Source organism: Triturus cristatus, chromosome 6 (genome assembly GCF_964204655.1).
Source record: "Triturus cristatus chromosome 6, aTriCri1.1, whole genome shotgun sequence".
Taxonomy (NCBI): Eukaryota; Metazoa; Chordata; class Amphibia; order Caudata; family Salamandridae; genus Triturus; species Triturus cristatus.
This window is the reverse complement of record NC_140589.1, coordinates 115,633,538-115,660,325: the sequence shown is the minus strand read 5'-3', so window position 1 is coordinate 115,660,325 and position 26,788 is coordinate 115,633,538. Positions and strand designations below refer to the sequence as shown.

At 46.0% G+C, this 26,788-nt stretch overlaps 1 protein-coding gene across 1 annotated transcript in view; it reads right to left on the bottom strand.

The window, feature by feature from the left end:
• Positions 1–26,788, bottom strand: part of LOC146816481 (exportin-5-like) — a 1,583,592-nt gene that overhangs the window by 423,739 nt on the left and 1,133,065 nt on the right. The window contains 1 exon segment of the mRNA XM_085610325.1: positions 17,395–17,454. Coding sequence (XP_085466451.1) covers positions 17,395–17,454 — 60 coding nt within the window.

Genomic DNA, 26,788 nt, shown 5'->3' with positions numbered 1-26,788 from the left:
TGGATTTACCAGACACCAATGAACATGGTTATGGAGTGCTGTAAATAGGCACTTAAAAGAAACATTTTTCAATTTGAGGATACATTATATCTACAACAACATGGGACCAGCATGGGAAGCACCTTTGCTCCAAGTGTAGCTGGCCTCTATGTGCATCACCTGGTAACACATAGAATCCTGGGGCCTCTCAACCCTTTCTTGAAACATATCAAACTTTGGAAAATGTATATCGACGCTGTACTAGTCATCTGGGAGGGAAGCAAAGAGACATCAATGACCTTTTTAACCTGGCTCAATACACAGAATGAAGTCCTAAGATTTACCAGTACCATGAGCAAGAGGGAATTGGTGTTTCTGGATCTCAACATACTAGTGGAGCAACAAGGATCTCTGAGAACCACTACCCATGAGAAACCCACAGCAAAAGAATGCCTTCTACTATACAACAGCTTCCACCCCAGACACCTGAAAGAGAATCTGACATTTGGAGAGTTCTTACGGCTCAGAAGGAACTGGTCGGAACTAAAAGATTACAAAACCCAAGCAAACCGTCTTGCTGGCAAACTAATGGCAAGTACCCTAAGTAGATGGTATCACAAGCAAAGAAAAGGGCTCAGAATAACAACAAGGAAGCACTTTTGGAGCCAACTCAATTGAAAGAAAAAGGAGGACAGACCTATCTGTATCACCACTTACAGCATAGCAGCTAATGCTGATACCAAACTCATTAATAGACACTGGCACATTCTGAACAGTGGATCACTGTCAGTACCATGCCCAATGTTCTCACACAAGAGAGGAACGAGCCTCAAAGATATGCTAGTCCATACACGCCCTTGCACCAACCTGAACAATCGATTGAACACGCAAGGAACTTTGGCATCAATTATGGGCTACTATCCATGTGGCAACTGTTGCGTTTGCCATTTGACAAAACCAACGAAGACATTGGCCTTCAACAACCAGATGTCATGACAATTAAGGAAGTTCACGAACTGTAACACACAAAGAGTAGTGTACATGATTACATGCCCCTGTGGTCTCCACTACATAGGGATAACGACAAGGAAGATAAAAGCCAAGATCTGTGAGCACCCCAGTAACCTTAAATGTGCACGTGTAACAACTAAAATGTCAGCACACTACATGGAAAAGAAACGTACGGTACATGACTTCCACTGGGTCATCCTGGGTCATCCTGGAATCCATAGAGGGAACAAGCAATTTCGAATCAAATCTGTTTAAAAAAGGAAACAGTGGGTTTTCAAACTCAAAACGCGCACAGAGGGTTTGAATGACAACATTCTGTGGAGCCAATTTGTAAGGTAAACCGACAATTAGGCCAGGATGCCCACAGCTCAGAGCATATGAGAACAAGTTAGCATTTGACAGATGGACAGATTCTGTATCTATTACCAGGGAAGTGAGACACCATGGATGCAGGATGATACCTGCATTAATAAAATTAAGGGGAACATAACACATGATCCAGGGAAATTATAATACTATACATGGACATAGCGTAACATTAAACAAGGGGTACAGAGAAAGTTAACTGGAAGGGAGCTTGCATAATAATCTGAAGTGCAATATCATATTATCAATCAGCCACAAGTACAGAACATAGACTCGATATGGGTAATTTCACAAAAATACCTCACAATGGTAGATACACTCTAAAGAGAAAACTATGGTATTTACACATGACTACGTGAGGGTATGTTATGTTATTTATAAAGCGCAACGGATACCCTGGGGTGTCCTGGCGCTAAATGATACTATCGAATTACAGTATGACAATGAAACCTACATGCTGAAAAGCCAAATTTTTAGTGCCTTTCTAAACGACATTAAATCAGAGGCGGCTCTAATGTGGAAAGGAAGTTCATTCCAGGCCCTAGCGGTGCAGGTGACAAAACTTCTCCCTCCCCAGTTGACTTTCTTAACAGGGGGCACTGTCACCATCTTTGCTCCTAAGGAGCGGAGAGTTCTATTAGGAACATACCATTGAATCGATGTTTGAGATGGTACGGTCCCTTTCCATGGAGTGCTTTAAAAGCGGTACATAGGTATTTGAAACACACCTATTGTCTAACTGGCAGCCAGTGCAGCCTTTTAATTTCTCTAGTGACTGATACGAATTTTGGAGCGCCAGTAAGCAGCTTTGCTGCTGCGTTTTGCAGTAGTTGGAGTTTATTTAAGTGTTGCTTTTGAATGTTCAGGTAGAGGCCGTTAGTCCAACCATGATAGAATAAGAGATGTTATTACAATCCGTTGGATGTCCTCCGGCAGAAAAGCCATTTTTTTTTAATCATTCTGAGGGAATGGAAGGTGGCCGATGTAACAGCATTTACCTGATCCCCAAAAGTAAACCTGTCATCCACCAAAACTCCCAGATGTTTTGCTTTTCTAGTAGGCATTGGAAGGGTGCCCAGTTCTTCCGGCCACCACCCTGGGGCCCAGAAGTTGGCATTATTTCCAAAAATGATAACCACAGTTTTGCCCAAATTTAGTTTCAGGCAATCCTGTGTCATCTACCTCTTGACTGTCTTCATACAGCCATGAAACCTCTTGCCCTTCTCTGATTCGTGGGCTGGAAGCAGAGACACCCCAGTTAGCGTGTCATCCGTGTATGAGGTTAGTTGAAAGCCGAATGATCTAATCCACTAGGCCAAGGAAGAGACATTTACCATAAAAAAGGGTGGGACTGAAGGACGACCCCAGCGGCACCACACAGGGTAAGGAAAAAGGTTTAGAACAATATTTGTCCAGGGCCTTTATTTGTGTTCTATCTGTCAGAAAAGATTTCAGTAGCATCCAAGCCTTGCCCTGAATCCCGCAGGCCGACAGACGGTCCATCAGGAGATCGTGGTGGACCGTATCAAAGGCCACGGAGAGGAATCCAGCATGATTAGCGCTGTGTTGCCGCCTAGATCCAGGGTTCTCTTATTTCTCCGGTTGATTTAATAAGGGCCGTCTCCGTACAGTAGCCTTCTCTAAAGCCATATTGAGTGGGATCTAAGATGTGATTTTCCTGAAGGAAAGCACCAAGCTATATATGCATGGCTTTCTCCACCAATTTTGCCGGCAGTGGAAGCCGGGAAATTGGCCTGAAATTATTAGGATGCTTGGGGTCTAGATTATGTTTTTTCAGCAGCGGAAGAATGGATGTGCTCTCCCATGCTTTGGGAAAATGCCCTGACTCAAACATGGCATTAAAAAGGGAGGTTGCAATGGGTTCTGGGGCTAATTTGATCACAGAGACTGGACATAGGTCATAAGGGGAACCTGATCTGATAGAGGAGAGTAGATTAAGAGTACCTTTAATGGACAAATGGGAGAAATTTCCCGCAGTGGGTCTTTAATTTTTTGGCCCCCCGTGGATAGGACCTCCCTGCCTCCTATAGAGGATAGGCAAAAGATGAAAAGATTTGCTCTACCTTCTGCAGAAAGAAAGTGGCAATTTCCTCGCATAGTACTTTGCTACTAGGGATTTTGGATGGACACGGGGACGCTAATCTCGACACGGTCATAAAAAGTTCTTTAGATTAATTTGTTGCCTTCTTGATTTGGTTTGCAAAGAATGCTTTTTTAGTGTTAAGTAGGAGCCTTTTATAAACTGTGAGACTTTTTTTATACTGTTCTTTCTGTACTTCATTGTATTCCCTTCTACGATTTCGTTCTAAACGCTTGCAGTTGAGTTTTTGTTCCCTTAATTCCTCAGAGTACCAAGGGGCGAATTGCTGAGACTGTTTAGGATGTAGGGTTTTAACTGGGGCTAGCTTCCTACATGCTGTTGCCACCCACTGTAACAGGTAGTGGTCTCCTCAACCTCCACAGGCAGTGGGCTGGCGGTTTTGGTGAGATGGTCTTCCAACTCTGTTCCCTTAATTTTGTTCCATGCTCTCAAAGCTATATGACTTTTTGGGGTCTCGTTGTTGTAGTGTCGGTCCGGGAGGGTCAACTCAAACTGAATAGCTGCATGGTCCAACCAGGCAAGTGGCAGCAGGCCTGTACAGGCTAGCTGCGGTTGGTTATAAAATATGCCACCCAGAGTGTGTCCAACAGCATGGGTAGGGCCTTGCACATGCTGAATTAAATCTGCACTGCTCATCATTTCAAGCAGTGCAGCTGTGTCGGCCTGAGTGGGGGTTTCGAGGTATAAATTAAAATCACCAAGCATGGTGAACAATAAACGAGCAGAGCCCAACCTCTAATAAAGTTCCAACCGTGGTTAAAAATGTATTCCTGGGTCCTGGTGGTCTTTACAGTAAGATGCCCTTGAAGGAGTGATGATGGGAAAGGCAAAAGCTAAAGGAATAGAGGCTATTTGAAAGGCAGCATTTAATGAACTATGATAGATCACTGTTAACCTCCCATCCCTCTTAATGGGCCTATTCTGTGTATGGCATAGATATCCAGGTGGGGCAGCTTTAACCAAATCGGGTCTTGATGCATCGTCTGTCCAGGATTCAGTAATCAAGGCCAGTTTTATATTATGAGCCTCCATTAGTACCACACATTCCATGCTATGTTTTACTAGCGAACTAGCATTTAGCAATAAACATTGTAGCGGTTTTGCTTCGGCCCTCTCAGTGTTTGCCAGTTTCTGGAGCCTAATGGGTTCGACTGCTCGATAACCAATTTGGGGGAGAGAGTCCTTTCAATTGCGGCAGTTAAAAAAGGTTGTATTAGGCGACTTATAAAACGTTAGGCACAAACAAGCACTGCCCTTACCTCTGGTGGTTAAGGCGAGTAGCTCAGCCCTGGAGTACCTGAAAATGAATGGAGTGCCCGATTTAAAAAATGCAGGGGGGGTGGCGCTAAGCGCGGTCCGAGCACGGATGGGCACAGACGGGCTTGCCTTTGGTGCACCTTTGGCGCGCCCAGTGCTTCCGCCTTCTTTATATATGCCCCCAATCAAGACCACTCGGTCAAGTGGGCGTGTCCCAGCGCTCTAAAAGCGCTCGGCAAAACAGATGGGGAAAACAACAGGAACTTCACACCAGGGTCCAGCAACCCGGGACTCAGGGAGCAGGCTTTCCTGATCTCTGGGTCTTACCGGTAAATTAGATTAATACAAAAGAAAAAGAGAGTAACTAAACACATAAAAACAATAAAAAATATTGGAAGAAAACCCAGCAATCTCGCACAGGAGTGTTCCTCCTATATGCCCATATCTCTGATCAATGCTGAGGCCAAAATATTGGCCAAGACCCTAGCCAACAGACTCACGCCACACCTAGCAACGCTGATACATCCGGATCAATTCGGGTTTATCCCAGGGAGGAATACAGCCTTAAATCTTCGACGCCTCCATAATGTGTTGGGCCAGAAACATACCATCCAGGAAGAAGCAGTTGTGCTATCATTAGACGCACACATGGCCTTCGACTCAGTCGAATGGCCCTTTCTCTTCGCAGTTCTTATAAAATTGGGGTTCGGACCGAAATTCTGCTCCTGGGTTAGGTTGCTATATACCGCTTCCCTGGTACATGTGGTGGCCAATAGGCATAGATCAGAAGTACTTTCACGGCATCGAGGCACGAGACAGGGCTGCCCGCGGTCGCCAATCCTTTTCGCCCTGGTGCTGGAGCCTCTGGCGGCCTGGGTACGACAGGACCCAGTCATCTGAGGACTCTGATGGACTGAGCAATGTGAGGATCGCATATCCCTATATGCGGACAACATCCTGCTATATATGGCCTGTCCCACCTCCTAGATATTTGTAGCTCATATGGACGTTATTCAGGGTACATGATCAACTGAACGAAGTCGGTGCTCTATGTCTTGAGGGTTCCCCCACCACTTCTCCTGGCTGGCTGTGATGTAACAATTGTAGAAGACACTTTCAAATACCTAGGGATTCACATCACCCCTGATCTGGAAGTATTTATGAAATTAAATCTTCAAACCCCTCTGAAAAGGTTACAAAGGGACACCAAGCACTGGCAATCGTTGCCCTTGTCGCTCCTGGGAAAAGCGGTGCTTTTCAAAATGATGGCGCTCTCCAGATTTCTCTACGCCCTCCAAAACGTACCCTTCTTAGTCCCCCAATCATACTTCCGTGCCATTGAGGTAGAAGTCACTAAACTCATATGGGACAACAAGCCAGCCTGCACAGCGATAGTGAAACTATACCATACTTGGTATGATGGGGGCATCGCACTCCCGAACATACAGACATATTACTGGGCCGCTCAACTGATAGTGATTAACCACTGGATTCATGTCCCCCACACAGACCCAGCATACATCCTTGACAGGTTGCAGTTGGGTGAGACGGGGCCTTATTGGGCGCTCTACAATACGACCTGGACCCCAATGGGCCCCACAAACCACACACTCCAGGTATGGAATATAATACAAAAAAGGTTAGGGTGGTATAACATACTCACGCAAGCAACACCCCTCTGGGTCACGGATAGGCTGGGAAGATTGGAAAAAAGCAATGGCTTTACTCACTGGGGCCATATTGAAATATCTAAAGTGGGCGACCTTTGGGAGCGGGGAAAAATTATCCCATTTGCACAGCTCCAGATGCAGTACGAGATGACATCAACGGAGCACTTCCGTTACTGACAGATCAAACACGCCCTAGAAACGCAATTCCGCCCCCCCCCCCCCCGACACTGCCCTGCCTGAGGCCTCCCCGCTAGAAGATAGGCTCCTGATGGACAAAAAAGCAATATCTATGACCTATCGGAAAATTATCAATAACATGTCAGATCCGGTACTCAAAGACAAATGGCAGGCAGGCCTAGGAGAGTGAGACGACTCGGATTGGCAGGAGGCCCCAGCCTCCCCTAGAGAGGTAGCGATCGCATCTAAATTACGCCTGGTCTTCCATAGACTCTACTACATTAGAAATACTCTTTGTAAGATTCGTAAAGTGGACAACCCGCTCTGCTTGCCACAATGTGGGGAGGTCGGCACCTTTTTTCATACTATATGGCAATGCCCTGTAGTGGTGTCATACTGGGAATCAGTTATGGCCCTTATTACAAGGGTGAGTGGAAACCTAGTCCCTGCAGAGCCCAAATGCTGCCTACTCAATATTTGGGATGCGACAGACCTGAACTCGACGTTACAGACTTGGGCTACCCTGGGTATTATGCTTGCCAAGAGAAATATTGCTAGACACTGGGGTGTGGCAACAGCCCCCACACTCGCAGAATGGTGCAGGTATATGGACACGTCCATGGTGGCGGAAAAAACTGTGTATATACATAGGGGTTGTCCCAGGAAATGGATTAAAAAATGGGGAGGATGGAACACATATCGAGGAGACATTTGTGAATTACCTCTCCTAACTCAAGAACTGGAATAATCAACAGCCAGTTACATTGAATGTGGTAACGACCTATATACAATTGATTAGATGTATTTATCTCTGTAATATCTATAGAAGGTGACAAAAAAATGTATACTGTGTGGCCTATATCTGTTATATGATACATGTAAAGAACTACTAAATGTGCCTGTCTTTCGTATATACATAAAAGTTTTAAAAAAATCTATATATTGGAAGGCAAACCTTTCCAATATGGCGCCCTCGTCGTAGGAGCCCGGCACCTCCTAGCACACAACGTGATTAGTACAACGAAATAAAAGCTGCATTATAAGTCACAACCTGCTTTGATGGTTTACACTATAACACCATGACAGTGAACACGAAAGACCCACAAACACAAAAGTATCCACATAGGATTAAGATTTAATACCGAATGTCCTTGGATATGAATGCTGATTATGGATATGCCTGAATCTTATTGTGATCAACCCCTCGCATTTGGGATATCAACAACCACGATAATCCTCTGACTTTCGCTACACTAAGTAACCAGAATATATCTCTTTTTTTCCTTGTCTTCTTAGAATTGCAATTTGTCCCCTTTCTCTAGAAGAAGGTTTTGTCTTAAGGGAAGTTTATTACAACTCCCCTCGCAAACCTCTAATAGAACCTTCTGAACGTTCCATTTTTCAACCGCAATTTTGTTTCTGTAGCGGTCCAGTCATCACAGCGTAAGGTTGCAACGTGTGAGCGTCCTCGCTCCAATTTAACCTACCGGGAAACTGGAGGCCGGCAATATGCGGTTTCCCGGCAGCTCCTGCTATTTCATAAAACGCTCTCTTCCACAAAGTGTGACTATAGACTACACTTTTCGCAGGCAAAACCATGAAGCAATAGCTGAACTTTACCAATGTATGTGGTGTGTTATGTTCTCTGTCTGTAATGTTTGTGTATGTGTAAAGATTTTCCGATCACTCAGTACACTAGATGTGCCACTGATAGCCACATGTTTGTTTAAAATAAGTCACAAAATGGTCTTTTCACCCTGAAGGTGTTCACTGATGGAACAGGGTGTAAATAAATCTGGGAGCTCAATAGTAGCCCAGATACTGAGAAAGTTTAACTCCTCCCTATTTATCTTCACAGAACTCAATAAGCGAACACAAGACAGGTGGTATAAGTATATACACCTTTTATTTATCATGCATTGTAAATATTGTCCAGTGTATGACAACAGGAGTGGAACCACGTAGTTGACAATTATAATGAATAGTGGATTCCCTAGGTTCTGAATAATAGCGAATAAGGGGTATGGCTAGAAACATGTCGACCATTAGGAATTAGGAACATAATCCCCCTTTTTCCTATAATCTCCCCTGCTTTCTAACCATACCGACTAGGGGCAGAAATAAAAAAACAAACCCAGTAGCCAGGTTAAAACAAGACTTTTCCCCACTCCACCCTCCTAGATCATCTTTTCTGTCATTTGCACAGTCATTAAAAGTGCTTCCGCATAACTCGTAGGTTGCAGTACGCCCCGCCCCGCTGGGGAATGGGATGGACCCAATGATGAAGAATGCCACCAAGAGGTAACCCGAGTGGGTGAGGGTTTTATAGAAAACTTTATGTTTTCTCCCAGACAAGGGTTAGACTTTCCTAAACGGCTGGGTGCCTATTTTTTGTGTTGTAAATTGTGTTCGGAGGGCGGCCCCAGCTCTTTCCTCTCACTCCCTCCATATTTTTTTATACCATTTGCTATCAGGCCATGGTTCTGACTGGCGCAGTTTAAGCTGCACAGTCAGCTCTGTGATCACAGGGGCTGCTGGAAGAGGTAACATTTGACACACATCTGCAAGGAGTACCCGTGGCATAGGGAGTAATAGATGTCACAATAGACTCTGAAGAAAAGATATTGCTGCAGCATCTGGGGAGGCATTTGGTGCCAAAATAGCTAAGATGCTTTGTAATATAGCCTAACAGAGGCAAAATAAGACCGATGTTGGGCAAGTACACAGACACCCATCTTTCGTGAGTGGTGCTATAACATGATGTGGTGTAAGGCAGCTGAGAGAAGAATGCAGAAATTCACCAAGACATGGGGTGGATGGTGTGACTTTCATGGGTTTATCTTGATGGGAATTACAAAACGATGGGCCCTTAGGCAAGGGGGTTTCATATATTATGACTATATACTGCACTATTTCACAGTTGCAACTGCCCAAACTGATGATGTAATAGAGATGCATTATGTCTCTATTTGGTTATACAATAAACTCAATACAAAGTACTTAAATAAGAAATTTAAATGATTTTTTCCTTGAATACTTGTGTTTCACTTTAGTACATTAGATTATATCACTGAAGTGACTTATGATAGAACTAAATATTTAAAAATGAACATTTTCCTTACAGTTCCATGACACCACTGCCAGGAGAACCAAGAGCGGCCAGTTTGTCATGTATACAAGACTAATATGACTGATTTATTTATTTATGAAGTTTTATATAGCGCGAACAAGATCCTGAAGGATATCAGAGCGCTTTACAAAGGAAGGAAGGAAGGAAGGACATGAATCCAATATCGCCAACAGGAAAAGATTACACAACAGGAATACATGCACAAGTACAAACAAACAATCGCATAAATTCCAAACAAATGAATCAAGGAGAGTTGTATCATAAACAGGTATGTAGCAGACTACGAAGGGGGTACACAATGTGGAAAAGAAGAGCATAGTTCCAATATCGTCATTAAGTAGGAATACACAATAGGAATATTCGCTTGTTTCCCAAACAAGAGAGACAAGGAGAGTAACACGATAAGGAGTAACATTTTTCTTTAGTAAACAACACAGAGTGAGATTTTTTATACAGTGCACACGCTGAACTGAATTCCTTCAAGAAACTCTCAGATTTGAGAATCACAATGAGGCACACTCAAGTAAAGTGATTTGCCTATGATCGTATAATTTGGTTCAATTGGGGAGGCAGGGATATGAACCTAAGTGTCCTGCTTACACACTGTGCAATTTAGCCACTGGATAAATATCTCCTGCTCTCTCCTATTTACCACCAAACGAAAAAGTTTTGTGTTCAGTTATATCATGCCCTAATTCAGTACACTATGTCGAATAAATATAATTATTACGTTATTATTTCTATACATATATATACACACACACACATATATATGTATACATAAGTGTGTGTGTATATATCTGAGACAGAGAGAGATGTCATCATCTTCCTTTGTAAAAAACCTTATAAGTTAAGTATAAGTGAAGTCAGGGGACTTATTTTAACATCATTACCTTGTTCTGTCTTATCAAACAGTAAAGAGAGAGAGGGTCAGCCCTAACATGATTGACATAACAGAGACACTAACATGTGCCAAAGACTGCCCTCTGGGTACTGGTCTTCATAAAGAAACATGCAAAATGTAGCTCACTCGCAGATAGACACAGACATCAGAAAAACATCTTTTCAAATATCATGCGCTTGGCTGTTCTGCTTTTAATGGGATTCTGTTTTTAGGGCTCGCGCCTGCGTTGCAGTGCGCAACACTGCTCGCGCAGCGAGAGCCCTTTTGTATGGGGTTTTGAAAGCTGACCACACACTCGTGCGTGTGATCAGGCTTTCGCGTTTGTTTTTTTTTTTTAAAAGGCACGCGATTGGGCAAAGGCGAGCGCATGTCCCGCCTTTGCAACGGCCATTCCCGACCGTGTCTAGCATGCGCAGCAGCGGGCGTTCGCCTCGCTGCCACCCCCCGCTCCTCTGTGGTGCGCGCGCACCACTGGTTTATAAAGATATTGGATCAACATCGCCTTTGCAAGTAGTTATAAAAGGCAGTTCACTTCATAACATTGGGTTCAATGTGTAAACATGGTTTAAATGTTTATAACTATATTATTGCGCGGGAAAGGATATTTTTAAAAACTATCTCTCGTACATCTATCGGCGTTTGTTAGCCTTGCGCTTTTCATCTCTTTTTTGTTTTCCTGCATCATGTGCAATGTTTTTATTTTGTGTATGGTTGCTGCGCTGCCATCTGTCAAACGCCGACTACCAGAACCAATCAGGGTCGTGATCTAAACTACACTTGCTGTGACCCTGACCAATGGGTTGAGCTCCCATTGGAACCAAAGACCTGTGCTTTGATGCATGTTAGATGTATGGTCAAATCAGAAGGGTGATTGTCCTAAACGAGTGCAGCATGTTGGATTATACGTACCTATTTTATAAATAAATAAAAAATCTACGAAGCTATTTAAAATGTTGTTGAATCACATTTTATTTTATTTTTTTAGGTCTCGCGAGCCAAAGGCTCGAAGAGACATTTTATATGTGGGCTTCTCAAAGTGCTGCCGTGGCCTAAAGCTACAGTGCACGTGAACGTGCACGAGCGCAGCGCTATGTGTCTTTCCTCCGTAGCGATCGTAATCACGATCACTTTCGCGGGCTCCTCTGTTGCTGACATTCCCCCCTCCCTTCTCGCCCAGCCCTTTAGCAGTGTCGACACTAGCGGCACGGAAGCCTGCGCCTCAGTCAAGGAGCTGCACTGTATATTATACTCTATTATATTACAGTACATATTACATTAAATTATATAACATTACATATATTACATTAAGTTATATTACATTACAATATGTTATATTACATATTATATTATACTAAATTAGATTTCATTATATTACATTACATTAAGTTATATTACTTTACATTAGTTTATATTACATTATATGTTATACTATATTATATATTTCCTTATATTAAGTTCACTGGACACTGCAGAGTTATGGAACAAGTTATTTTATTCGGTCAGGAGAAAATCCCTTTGCACCATCCCAAGCCTGAAGCAGGCAACAAAGGCCGTGGCATGATTCAAACCATGAGAACCCCAGGATGGCATAAGGACTGCACACGGCAAACATCCGGCCAGCCCAGAGGCAGAGCTGCGCAGGGCTCAGAAGATTATACGAGCTACACACTAGAACAAGTATATTACATTACATTGTAATATACGCAGATTTTAAGCAGACTGTGAATGAAGCATTTCTACGGCCTGTGAAAGGGACATGCAGTGTCTCAATCACTCCCGTTCTTCCTTCATCCCTTCTGCAGTCTCGCGACACTTGCGCCCATCTCCTTACATCTTTCTGAAGCCCTCCATCTGCGCATCTCATCTACTTTCTCTTCAGCGTCCTGTTTTCACTCTCTCCTGCATGTCCGTCCTTGCATCTCCTTGACTTTACGGATCTCCCCCACACACACCGCACCCACTCACATGTAAACACTGCATTTTCTTTCACTTTCGCCCTGTCAATATTTGGACAGCTGTGTGCCTCCTTCACACACAACAATTGGCACACCCCACCACTGCTCTGTGTGCTCTGCAGAGAGGTCAACGATTGGATGAGCACCCACTCTGAACCCCTCTATCACCTGCTTTGGGGATCTGAAAAATCCTCACTGCCTTGGGCCTGAACTCCACGGCTCACAATCACGCCTGCTATAAACACCCACCCACAACCTGAAATCACACACATCTACTGGCGACCCTTTTCACAATACACCATACACAGGAGTAATTTGCCACATGAAAAACCAGAAACACAACATCCGTGAAAAAGCAAATACTCTTAGGAAAGGCAAGATTAAGAAACATTTGAAATCTTAACACAAACAACATCACAGCTCCCACCTGAGAGGCCAGGGTCTGTTTTTCCCATGATGGACTGATAATTGGATGGGCATTAAGGAACATCTATCATCTACCCATAGGGTTTCTTTGCTCATTTTGTTTGCAGTCACACTGCTTTATTTGTCATGTATCTCCGTGTGAACGTGCACAAGCACCGAGCACCCTTTGTACAGCAGCACACATTTGGGAAACTTATTTGTGTGTCTGTCTGCATCATTCATTGTGTCTTGAATTTTTCCAACTTCTCCTCTGATGATTTTTGTTGAAATCCATAAAAGAACAAATGTATTACACAGAATCCTCCATATGTCGCATCCAGAGAACTTTATTTGGCCTTTTCTGTAGAGTGCACTTTTTCTAGTTCTCTCCCGTGTTCTGCTTCCCACTCACCCTGTTTCTCATCCCATAACACAGTGCTTCCCTTCACCCTGCTTCTCACCCCTAAACACCGTGCTTCCCTTCACCCTGCTTCACGCTGCTTCTCATTCCTAAACACCGTGCTTCCCTTCACCCTGTTTCTCATCCCATAACACCGTGCTTCCCTTCACCCTGCTTCTCATCACCGTGCTTCCCTTCACCCTGCTTCACGCTGCTTCTCATCACCGTGCTTCCCTTCACCCTGCTTCACGCTGCTTATCATCCCTGCCCCAAGTTGGTTCAGTGCTGTCCTCAGCCCTCCCTGCTTTTATTATGTTTTGTAAAGACCTCTCTAGGTCCAGCCTCGTAGGGAATGGCGCAGCCGCTAAGAACAACAATACCAGTGTACATTCTATTTTACTTTTTTACATGCTCTATATATTACATCAATAAGCATTTTTAGGTCTCGCGAGCCAAAGGCTCGAAGAGACATTTTATATGTGGGCTTCTCAAAGTGCTGCCGTGGCCTAAAGCTACAGTGCACGTGAACGTGCACGCGCGCAGCGCCATGTGTCTTTCCTCCGTAGCGATCGTAATCACGATCACTTTCACTTTTGCGGGCTCCTCTGTTGCTGACATTCCCCCCTCCCTTCTCGCCCAGCCCTTCTTGTCACCTCGAATCTAGCCGCCCCCTCCCCCCACACGCAGTTCCAAAGCAGGCAGTTCTGGCCATTCATTACGCCATCTCTTCGTCTGTCCCCGGCGATTTAACCCAATTTCTGTCCCTTAATCATCGCTTATTTCCTCTTATGTATATCACAACCTATTTTTTTTTTGTGGCTCAATCTGTTCTCGTCTGTCCCTACCTGGTCCTATGCACACTGTTTTTTTCCCATCCGTGCCTGAGACTGTTTCCCTCACGTGCTAACCACTTCTACACATCACCGCCGCTCTCCTTTTCAAAAACGTCTCGCTCCCCGGAACTTTTTCACTGACTGTCAAAAGGGAAATAAATTGAAAGTGTCTGGTAGAATAAGGCAATGGACTAGATTACGTACGAGGAGAGCATGCCCCTCGTCACCCTGTCTCTCCGGCATTATATCCCATCGAGACTGTCAGCTGTCACTCCCCCACGACACCCCTCAGCTTATCTGTTTATAAAAGCGTCTGCGAGAAGGGACAGCAGGTGCGTGCGTCTGTGTAATCGCGCGCACTTTACCCATGATCACCCGCAGAGGGCGCGCGCGACTCGCTCAAACAAAACGGCTTGATGTATTAACTTTTCCATTGTGTGCGACTACTGACCGCGGCGCGGGTTCAAATCCCAGGATAGTTTTAGGCAATGAGCCCTGTCTGCTAGGGGTGGCTGCTTGGTGGATCTGAAGGAAAATGTTAGGCACTCGTAAAAATTTTGAGCACAAGTTAATATTTACCGATCTGCTGCACACTGCTGCATTACTCACTGCTGCATGCTGCACAACACTGCTGCACGCAGCACACTGCTGCACGCCGCTGCACGCCACACAGTGCTGCATGCCTCACACTGCTACACGAAACACTGCTGCACGCCACACGCTGCTGCACGCCGCACACTGCTGCACGCCACACACTGCTGCACACCGCACACTGCTGCACACCGCACACTGCTGCACGCCGCACACTGCTGCACGCCGCACACTGCTGCACGCCGCACACTGCTGCACGCCTCACACTGCTGCACGCCTCACACTGCTGCACGCCGCACACTGCTGCACGCCGCACACTGCTGCACGCCGCACACTGCTGCACGCCGCACACTGCTGCACGCCGCACACTGCTGCACGCCGCACACTGCTGCACGCCGCACACTTCTGCACGCCGCACACTTCTGCACGCCGCACACTGCTGCACTCCACACACTGTTTTTATGCGAGTTTATGCTACTGACATTGTAAATGACAATGCCTTTTATTTGTTTTAAAACCAAAACATAAATAAAAGGCATTGTAATTTTACAATGCCAATAGCTCAAACTCTTATAAATGCGAGACCTATTGCATTGCAAATGCTTGTTTAAATTAGGAACTCAAATTATTTTATAATACTTTGTGAAATGTGTTTTGTTAGCCATATTTTCAAAAGTAGTACGGTTCTTTTCCTCATAGACTTGCTGGCTAAATCATACCAATAAGGTAAAAATAATATATTGAAACAGGCGATGTATAGTCTCGTTGAACTGAAGTGTCACCTGATGGACCCTGCGTCACAATTCCTCTTTTATGTCTATTACATTCCAGCCATGACGTGCACTGTTCTGCTTATGTGCTAGAAACACCATTGTTTACCAATTCCCACACTTTACGACCTATGGAGAGCATTGAGTTGTGTGACTGACGGTAAACTTAACCAATGGTCGTGACTGTCACAGATCCAGGGGAATTCACTGTGCCTGATGACGTGAAATCTGACTGCCATGTTAGAATAAAGAAGGCGGAGGGGACTAGTGCCAAAAGGAGAGAGGAACCGAATACCTCAAGTCCGCTTCCGGCGAGGCCCAGACCGTATTGACAATACTCCCCGGGGCTAGTAGAGCCCAAGGGGAAGTAGTCTGGTGTCAGAAACCCGGGCTTTTGGAACTTTGCTCCTTACAGCTGGTGCAGGGATAAGGGAGGAGCGAAACTCCCACAAATGGATAGGCTTTGTTATTGACATAGTTGCTGGGTTGGTGCAGTTAGTATAAACACATTTGTCAGTAAGTTGATCTCTGCTGTTGGAGCACAGTTGTAAGGTTAGTGGAGCTAAACCTCTACCTTGGGGTATTAAGTTGGGCACGTAGTAGAGGTGGCTTAACCTGTTGAGGTAGCTGGGGGTTTTGATGTTTAATCCATCGCTGATTGGAAGTGCTTGTCAGAGCTATAGTAGTTACACAATTGTTTATATGTGTTTTGGGTCAAGGCGGAGTGGTGTATTGGGTCTCTGCCACCGTTGTCACGGTTGGCGTTTTGCCCTGTCAAGTACTGGAGGTGTTGTGGTTAGGCACTATGAAAATGGAACGCTTTCATTGTAATGGACACAATGGTTCATCGGTATCCTTACAAATCCATGCTTTTGTTTATATTTATTATTTGTGGTAAAGATAACGCCTGAAAATAACAGAGTCAACAGATATGGTAAAAGAAAAAAAAAACGTTTACGTTAAATACATGCTTTTGAAACCTACCATACCTCTTTTAGAAAACCTAATAGCAGATTGAAAGAGGGGGCGAGTGATCCAAGATTTGCATTTTAGGTGAAAATACCGCAACATTCGGAGAATGGGGGTACCCTTTTAGAGGCAAATCAAAGTCTTGTGGCGTGCAAAGATTTTGTATCGAGAGGGGAGTTTTGCGAGGAGTCCGATTTTTGACCTTTGCAAATGTTGCATTGCTTTTTGGGTTTTCTCTGCTGTGCAAAGTTGTGTTATTCTCATAGCAAGATTGTTTTCACATTTGTAGAACCCAGTCATGCCAAATGCACTTCATGGCCGCCTCATGCGTATGGAATGCTGTATAAATGGTGTAATGCAATACAGTATTTTCCGTGCTGCAGTTTTTCTTCTGTGTTTACATTTTCCGGGGTTCTTTCTAGACACAATGGCAGTGCGAAGGAGAACAAGCATTTGCAATGCAATAGGTCTCGCATTTACGCAAGTTTAAGCTATTGGCATTGTAAATGACAATGCCTTTTATTTAAGTTTTAAAAACGAAAACAAAAATAAAAGGCATTGTTTTATGTGAGTAGCTCAAACTTGCGTAAATGAGAGACCTATTGCATTGCAAACACTTGTTAAAACTGCTTTAGGGAGGGTAAATGACTCTTGCCTGTCCTCATTGACAAGAGTTGAGCCAAAGCACAAACTTGGCCCCAGTCTTGTTTGGCATGCCCAGCTCTACTTAGCAAACATAGTGCAGCACATTTGGCAAAATCAGTCTTTTGTACTAGCTAAATCAATACCACACAAATAGCTGAAAACATGAACAACAGGCCATATACCCTACACCCTTCCCCACAATATACTCACCATCAGACTTCACCGTACTGTCATTACCAGCTGTAGCTTTATTGGTCACACAGCAGGAGTCTGCAAAAACAATACAAGAATCTACTCAGCTACTATTCTATTATGCTGCCAGCCACTTCACAAGCTTGTTTTATGCAGTACAATGTGGCTTTTGCGCCCTTTACACACTTGATGGAAGAGGTGCATGTGAAGCACAAGTTACTTACCATCAGCAAAGATTTTTCTACTCACAGATTCCTCAACATCTGAATATCCCCAAGCGTCAGACTGGACTAGAAAACTTTGCATAGCTCCCAGAGCGTCTAGGTACAGCAATGAGGTGCCAGACTAAATTTGAAAAACTCCCAGCACTGCTAAAGATGACATTGGGACATTCAAGTTGCCAACCTATACACAATCATCAGGTACTGTCCTTTTATCCAAGCCCTCAGAGACAAGACCAAGGTAAGAGAAAGATATAATGGAGTGTACATCAAAATGAATTTTCAACATTATTAGCAATAATCTGCAAGACAACTCCTCAGAAGTGTTGAAAGGTTCACTATCGTCTGGAGGTGGTTGACAACTGCCTGGGGCAAGCCTGCCTTCAAAAGTCAGTTGTCAAGGTAGTGGAAGGTGGGTACCCCAACCTCCTTCGATGTGCTGCAACCAACACTATCACTTTTGTGAACACCCGAGGGGCACTGGTGAGGCCAAAGTGGAGCACTGCAAACTGAAAATTCTCCTGGCCCACAGTGGACCACAGGCAGAGCCTGTGGGGCTGCAGGACAGGAGTGTAATAGTAAACGTCCTTGCAGGTCAAACAGCAGCATTAGGTCTGTAGGGTCCAAAGAAGGTAGGACCTGGGCTAACATGAGCATCCTGAATTGGTCGTTCAACAAGAAGGCGTTAAGAGGGCAAAGAGCTCAAATAGGACGAAGGCATCCATACTTCTCCAGCGCAAAGAAGTAGTAGGAGTACCAGCAGGAGTAACATTCAGTTCTTACTTCTGCGGCCGGAACCAGCTATATGCCCCTTTGGAAAAAAGGGCATGCACATCCTGCTGTAAGATGGACAGATGGTCCTCTGCCAGCTGCCCTGAAGGAAATGAAAGGTGCGGCAGGGTAGAAAGGAATTTAAGGGCATTTCCCTGGTGGATAATTTGGAGGCCTCACTTGTAGGTCATGATGGCTTGCCACTCGTGGAGGAAATATTGGATCTTGCCTCCAACTGGGTGGCTGTGTGACAGCAAGGACACACTAAGCAATTCCATTCTGGCCGCAGTAGGGATGGGGGACAGAGCTGTGCATTATCCCTACTGTCTTCATTGCCTTTGGGAGCCATAGCTGCTACCACAAAAGGGCTGAAAAGCCTGTTGAACCGGAGGAGTCTGGCATTGACAGATGGGAACACCTTTACTATAGCCACAATAAAGGCAAAATTGTTAGTGGAATTGATTCGTTGGAACAGAAAGGTCTAAGGCCTAAAGAACGTACTGTGGCTCTGCTTTACTTAAAACACACCATGGCTGAATCCACCTTATCACCAAAAAGGCAAGAACAGTTAAATGACATATCAACTAAAGATGCTTGGACAGCCCCAGAGAAGCCCGTGGACCTCATCCAGGCATGGCGTTAGTAGGGATACGGTGGTACTCATGGCATGTATCAGACAATCAGTCATGTCCAGTTCTGAGCGTCTCATGAACTTGGCCACATCACAAACAATCCTGACGAGCATAAGAAAGGGATGACCCAACAGCGTAAGGAACAGCTGGTAAAACTTGAGTATCTACAGAGGAGACTGTTGACATTTACATATCTCAAAGCAAGGCTCTTGGAGGGGAAAATTCTCTTGCCAATTGTCTACATTTGTTTGCACTCAAGATTGGGAGGAGTGGTAGAAAAGGCACTGTGATTAACCCTGCTGGCAGACTTCCTGAAGTTGGATGCTGTGTTATGAAATAAGGAGCATCAGATGTAGCGCTATGACGACGAGCAACCTGTCTATAAACGGGTGGTCCTGAACACAAATTAGCCCAGGTGCCCAAGTGCAGTGGTTCTTAAATTGTGGTCCAGCGACCCTGGGGATACGTGAGGCCTATTCAAGGAGTTTGAGAATGTCTTAAAAAATTAATAAAGTATATACAAATGAAGAAAAGGTGAAAATGTGAAATCTTTTTCTATATTTGAGTCTTAAACTATTTCAATATCTGAGCATTTGTTTGGTTTACACTTGGTTCTGTATTTTTGTCTATTGTTTTGAGGTGCAAATCATAGAAATTGCATAATCCAGGGGTCCGGGTTCCCAATAATGACTTGGCGTGGTCACCAGATCCAGTAATCAGTCAGTACGGGTTTATAGAAGTCAAAAGATTAAGAACCGCTGCCCAAGCGGGTCTCAGTACGCACCTTAATAAATGGTAACAAAAGCTCAGTAAGAGCCCGCCCTGGTTGTAAAGCTTCGGTCAATACATGTGTTTTCACATCCATGGTTGACAACTGGAGTTCTAACTCTTCAGATGGCCTTCACATCGTAACAATGAAAGAGGCACTTTGTGATGTAGCAAGACACAAGGGCAGTATCAGACGAAGTATTAAGTCTACTAGCATCCTGAAGCCAAATGTCCTCATCATATTGGGGGAACACAATTGGTCAGTCATCGTAGTTGTTGTTTTCAGAATCCATGCTAAATAAACTATGTAAAGTCTGGGCCCTGCCCTGTGACAAGGGTAAGGAACCAGAAACAGATGGGTTGACAAGAGCGAGCACAATAGGCTGTTTAACCTAATCCATTGTTGATGGAGTCAGTAACAATGTTGATAAAAGTGGGACCAGGGACCAGTGGGTATTTAGCTTCTTGGGACTTACAAGCAGTATAGATTTGCTGTTCCTGCAGGCAGATGAGCGCTTGGGGGGCTTCGGGTTGGTGCCGACACAGGGGCCGCCCTCCCATGTATCGTACCCCCTTCTCCACTCCCGGGATGTCTGATCTCAATATTTTATCCCTTAATGTTAAGGGCCTTAATAATCCGATGTCCTGTATTTTTAAGAAAATCCGGGCGCTCAGATATGCCTCCTCCAGGAGACGCATCTCTTGGCACAGGACACACATAGATTACAGCCCAGAGCGTTCCCATTCCAAATGTATTCCTCTCAGGCTTCTAAAAAGGCGGGGGTGGCCATATTGGTCTCTGCAGGGTTTAGGGGACAGATTGGCTCTAAGCAGGCTGAGATTCAGGGCAGACTACTAGCTTACTCTCAGACCATGGGGCAGCACACCTTTACGGTGGCCAAGGCCTATACCCCAACGAAGGACAGGAGGGGTTCCTACAAGAAGTGGTTCACAAATTGTCCTGTACACCGGATAGATCTTTACTCCTGGGGGGCGATTTCAATTTAGCATCTGATAAGGATTTGGGTAGATTGACGCAGTGTGTAGGACAAACAGAGGCCCTTTCTGGGACGGGGACCCGTCTCCCGGCTGAGGCTGGTCTCACTGATGCTTGGAGACTGTCACCCATGGTCCAGAGAATACACCTTTTACTCCCATTCTCACAAACCCTATGCCAGGATTGATTATGTATTAACAACGGACACTTTCACACAGCAGTTTCAAGAGGCGGTGATAGTCCCATGCCCTTTATCTGACCACTCTGCGGTGCGGGTCTCCCTGTTCTTGAGCTGTCCACGCCCTTCGTGCCGTTCTTGGCGTCTGCGGGAGACGATGTTACAGCGCCCGTCGGTGATAACGTAAATTTCTAAAACCATTACTGACAATCTTACCGTAAATGACTCCTTGGATGTCTCGGCAGCCATTTTATGGGATGCTCTCAAAGCAGTAATTATAGGAATCGCCGCAGCGGACAAAAGGCTCAGGAAAGAGAAGAGGGAACAACTGACAGGAGAGGTGGTAGAACTAGAATGCATTCATCAGAGGACCGGCGCTCCAGAGTATGGAAACAGCTGAAAGGCCAGAGCGCACCTAGCAGCATTAGATATTGATAGAGCCGAGTATGCCACCTTCGGCTTAGGCACGCCTTTTATATTGGCGGGGATAGCTGCAGGAAGCTCTTGGCCAACCTCTTACAGGCACAATGGGAAGCATCCCATATTCCCCTAGTGGTGAATCAGCACGGTCAAGAATGTACTACCGATCATGGAATTGCGGCCCGGACCAGTACTTACAGGTCGTATCCACGGCCAAGCTGCTTCCTCACCAGGCTGAGGAGTTGGTCGCTCCCATAAGACTGGAAGAGGTTATATCTGCCATCTCAAAATTAAAGCCGCACAAATCACCTGGGGCGGATGGATTTCCCTCGTTTTTTTAATAAAACTTACTGTAATATACTGGCTCCCCTGCTGGTACAGGTTTACAACGTGATTGGACCATCTGCTCCTCTTCCGCCTTCGATGCTGGAAGCACTAATCACGGTTATTCCGAAACCGGGTAAAGACACACGCATGTGTGCATCGTTTCGTCCAATTTCCCTATTGAATGTGGATTTTAAGATTCTTACCGGAATAGTGGCACGGAGACTCTCTTCTCATCTTCCCGTGCTGATTGACCCAGACCAGTCTGGGTTCGTTCTTGGCCGTCAGTGCTCTGATAATACGAAAGTACTCCTCCACCTGGTGGACAGGTCCAACCGATTCCCTGCTGAGCGGATGATATTCTCTGTCGACGGTGAGAAAGCGTTTGACAGGGTGCATTGGCCATACCTTAAGGCGACGCTACCTCATTTCGGCATACCCCCCCGATTTATAGATTGGGCATTTAGTGGTTCTACCAACCCCCAACGCCTCAGTGCGCGTAAATGGGACTGTTTTGCAGCCCTTCTCCATACAACGTGGCACGCGGCAGGTGTGTCCTCTGTCCCTGCTTTTATTTGCCCTCTATATGGAGCCTATGGCTCAAAGGGTCCGGGATGCAATTTGGAGGTTCGGCACACAAACTTTGCCTCTACACGGATGACGTGGTAGCCACGCTGGAGAGGCCTGGGGAGTCTCTCCCTGCCCTTTAGGCGGAATTGGATAGGTTTACCTTCGCATCGGGGTTTAAGATCAATTTGCATAAGTCACAAGCTCTTAGTCTCTCTCTTGATCCTGCGATGTTAGATCTTTTGCAGCGGTCTTACCGCATTCGCTGGGTGCCGGGCTCCGTCCCCTACCTGGGACTGCAACTTTCCGACGACCTACAGGTCACCAACACAATGACTTTCACGTTACTACTGTGACAAGTCCTGGATTGCCTACAGCCCTGGCAGCCGCATTCATTGTCGTGGCTGGGCCGCATCGCTGCCTTAAAGATGATGATGATTCTCCCTAAATTATCTATTTATTTCAATCACTCCCTCTGGTGCCACCGACGGGAGTCATAATCTCCCTACAGAGAGATATAGAGAGCTTCATTTGGTCGGGATCAAAGAGCACAACTACGTAGAGACCTGGCTTACAGGAGCCCGGCGGAGGGCGGCCTGGGGGACCCAAATTTGAAGGCCTATTGGTGGGCGACACAGTTGCGAGCACTGGTCGAATGGTCCCGCCCGGAATCCGAGAAACACTGGCTTTTTATGGATCGGTCTCTGGCTGGGCAATCGCTGTGGGGTGTTCCCTTCCTTTCCAACCATGCACGACCCTGGAATTTATACGTGTCTAAGGTCACCCACCCTATTCTGTTAGCTTACGACATTCCCATTCCCGATCATGCCTATAGTTAACAACTCAGATTTTGCCCGGGATTGGACCACGTGGGGTTCAGGCATTGGACTAGAGAGGGGCGACGCTCCATAGGGCATTTCTTTGATACAGGACCCCGAGCTTTCTCGGACTTCCGAGAGGACCGTGACCTTCCGGAGACTGAAAGGTTCCATTACCTACAGATTCGTCATTGGGTGCTGAACACAAAGGTACAGGCGGGGGCCGAGAGGCTTCTTACGACATTTCAGAAGTGGTTGCTTACACGACACACAGACTCCCACCTGACCACCGACCTGTATAAATTTATCAATCACTCTCATTACACTGGGAAGACCCCGGGGCATCTGCGGTGGGAGGGGGAAATAGGTCGAACACTAACACAGAAAAAATGGTCAGACGTTTTCTTTAGGGCCCGACACTCGGTGCGCAATGTTGCCTCTATCGAAACAGCTACCAAGATAGTTACATATTGGTACCTTACTCCTCCTCGGCTCCATAGGAGTAACCCCTCTCGCAGTCCTCACTGCTGGAGGGCCTGTGGTTCAGTGGGTACACTCACCCATTTACTATGGGACTGCCCCTCTCTAACGGGTTATTGGACACAGATTTTAGACGACATTGATTCACATTTTAACACACAGATCCCCCGATTTCCAGAGTATATCCTTCTGGGCCTCCCGAACCCTATAACTTTCCCCCTTCGATTCCAGAGGGGTAAACAGGTGGCCTTAGTCTTGGGGGCTGCTATGCAGAATATACTCTCACACTGGGGTACTCCGACAACTCACACCCGGTTGGGATGGCTCCACAGACTCTGGGGTACTTTGGGAATGGAGAAAATGTTACTATCACTTACACACCCTGGCGCCTCCTTTCATGACTTCTGGGAACCCCTGCTTTCTTTGCTGTCTACTGACTTCACGGAATTCACATGCCCCAAATATGTGCAACTCTTGAGACTTGCGGACCCACCTGTCCAGCCAGCAACAACTAAGATACCACATAGCTCTTCCTATCCTGGTATGCCTCTTGCTGGTATGGCAGCCCAGGGGGAGCCCCCCTTTTCATGATTTCCTTTTGTGTGGAGGAGGAGAGGGGTGGAAGGTGGGGTTTAGTTCTATTTTGTTACGTTCTAAATCCATGCCATAGCTGTGATCCGTATACTGGATGGTAACCTGCTGACTATAATGCTGAATGGCACTGTATGTTATTTCATTATTTGAACCAATAAAAAAAACTCTAAACATAAAAGCGGGACCAGCATAGGGGGTGGCGCCAGAGCCAAATCAGGCACCAATGTCGTTGCTGAACCCAAAATAGATTCAAAGGACACAGATGGCACAGATTGAAGTTCGACTGGAGGACTCTGTGGTTCCTTGGGGGCCTGCAGTCATGCCACATAGAGACAAACAAATTACTTACCTTTGGTAACACTCTTTCAGGTACAGACTCTAGCTGCAGATTCTTCACAGTTTGAATATTCCCCAGGTGTTTGACTGAATCTGGAAACTTTCACGCAGTACTTCTGCGTGCTGGAACGTGCTCCACACCAACGCTGTTCCGCTCCGGAAAGGACATGAGGGGCCTATATAGGTGCCACTCCAGTGCGCTGACATCAGTTGCTTTCCAGACTGTCGCAATTCCAGACGCAGATCCATCAAAAGCAAATTGGTAGACAGGGTGCAGATTCCTCGACTTGGATCTTATTAATGGATAGAGCCCAATAACAGAGGGCGTTGAGGAATCAGTAGCTAAACAGAGTCTCTACCATAAGTAAAGTAACTTGTTCTTCTGATAGAAACTTCTAGCCGCAGGTTCCTCACCTTCTGAATAGATACCAAAGTAATACCTATTTTAAGGTGGGTCTGCCAGCCAGAGTGGGCAAAACGCCCCTCCCATGAACCTGACTGTCCAGGCAGTAATACTTTGTGAACATGTAGAGGGACGCCCGCATAGCCACCTGGCAAATGTCTAGGACATGGACTCCATGTACCCACCCAGTGGTACCAGCTTTGGCCCTGGTAGAATGGTCACACAGTCCTTCCAGAGACTGCTTTTTGGTCAATGCGTAGCACATCTTAATGCAGAGCATGACCCAGCGAGAGATGGTTCTCTTCTACACTGCCCTGCCTTTTATCACAGAAAACCCCACAAAGAGCTGATCACCCACCCAGTGGTCTTTGGTGTGCTCTATGTAAAATATCAGTGCTCTCTTGGGGTCTAAGCAATGAAGACTCTCCTCCTCGTTAGAGGGGTGAGGTGGAGCATAGAACGCCAGCAGAGTGATGGTTTGACTGGTGAGGAGGGGCATCACAACTTTTATCAGTAGGAATGCCCGTGTCCGCAGAAGCAATTTGTCTGGGGAAAAAAGAATTGTAAGATGGATTGACACAAAGTGCCTGAAGCTAACTCACACACAGTGCCGAGGTGAAGGCAATGAGAAACAGTCTTCACAGTAAGGAGCTATAATGGACAGCTGCGGAGTGGCTCGAATAGAGGGCATATGAGATAAATCTGGACTAGATTAAGGTCCAATTGGGTTATTACAAAAGGAGAAGAGGGAAACATATGTTACAGCCATATTCAAAATCACATCACAACCAGTGATGTAAACTAAGAGGGCTGATTTGGCAATCGAAAGAAGGCTGAGAGGGCCTACAGATAACTCTTATATGTGCCCAAACCAAAGCCTTGCATGGCAAAAGACAGAACAAATAAAACACCAGACAGTTTAGCCTGGAGGGGGTCAATCTGATGAGTGCTGCACCAACCCACAATTTATCTTAACGACAGGTGTATACAGTTTTCAGGGGACGCTTGGTTGCCAAGATGATATCAATCACTTCCGGAGGAAGGTTGAAGGTGATCAGCTGTCCCCGCTCAATCTCCCCCAGAAACACCAGCCAGCCCACCATCTCCAACTGGACACCGATCATGGCCGGAGACACTGCCTCGACCATGAAAAGCATCCACTCGGTGACCCCCACCGACCCGTGCCCCCCTCACATCTACCACAGCGCCGCAGCCGCCATCGCACCCGAACTACAACGCACCATCAACACCACCTTCAAAACGGGCACCTTCCCAGACAACTGGAAGCGTACAGAAGTCAGATCCCTGCTCAATAAGCCCACAGCTGACCCCACCGACCTCAAGATCTACCGGCCCATCTCGTTCGTCCCCTTCTCAGCCAAAGTTGCAGAGAAAACAGTCAACCGGAAACTGACACGATGCATTGAAGAGAACGCCGTCCTCGACCTGTCCCAATCCAGATTCCGAAGCAACCACAGCACAGAGACCGCCCTACTTGCCGCAACAGATGACAGACACACCCTCCTGGACCAAGGCCACTCTGCAGCCCTCATCCTACTCGACCTGTCAGCAGCCGTCGACACCGTCTCCTACCGCACACTAGTCACCAGACTACACGACGCAGGCATACAAGGAACAGCCCTGGACTGGATCTGATCATTCCTTACTGGAAGAAACCAAAGGATCAGACTCCCACCCTTTCCCTCCAACCCCACGAAAATCACCTGAAGAGTCCCACAGGGTTCATCACTGAGCCCCACCCTCAACATCTACATGGCCCCCCTTGCAGCCATCGTCTGACAACACAGCCTCAACATTGTATCCTACGCCGACGACACCCAGCTCAACCTCTCCCTCACCAAAGACCTCACCACTGCCAAACTCAACTTCCAGAAAGGAATGC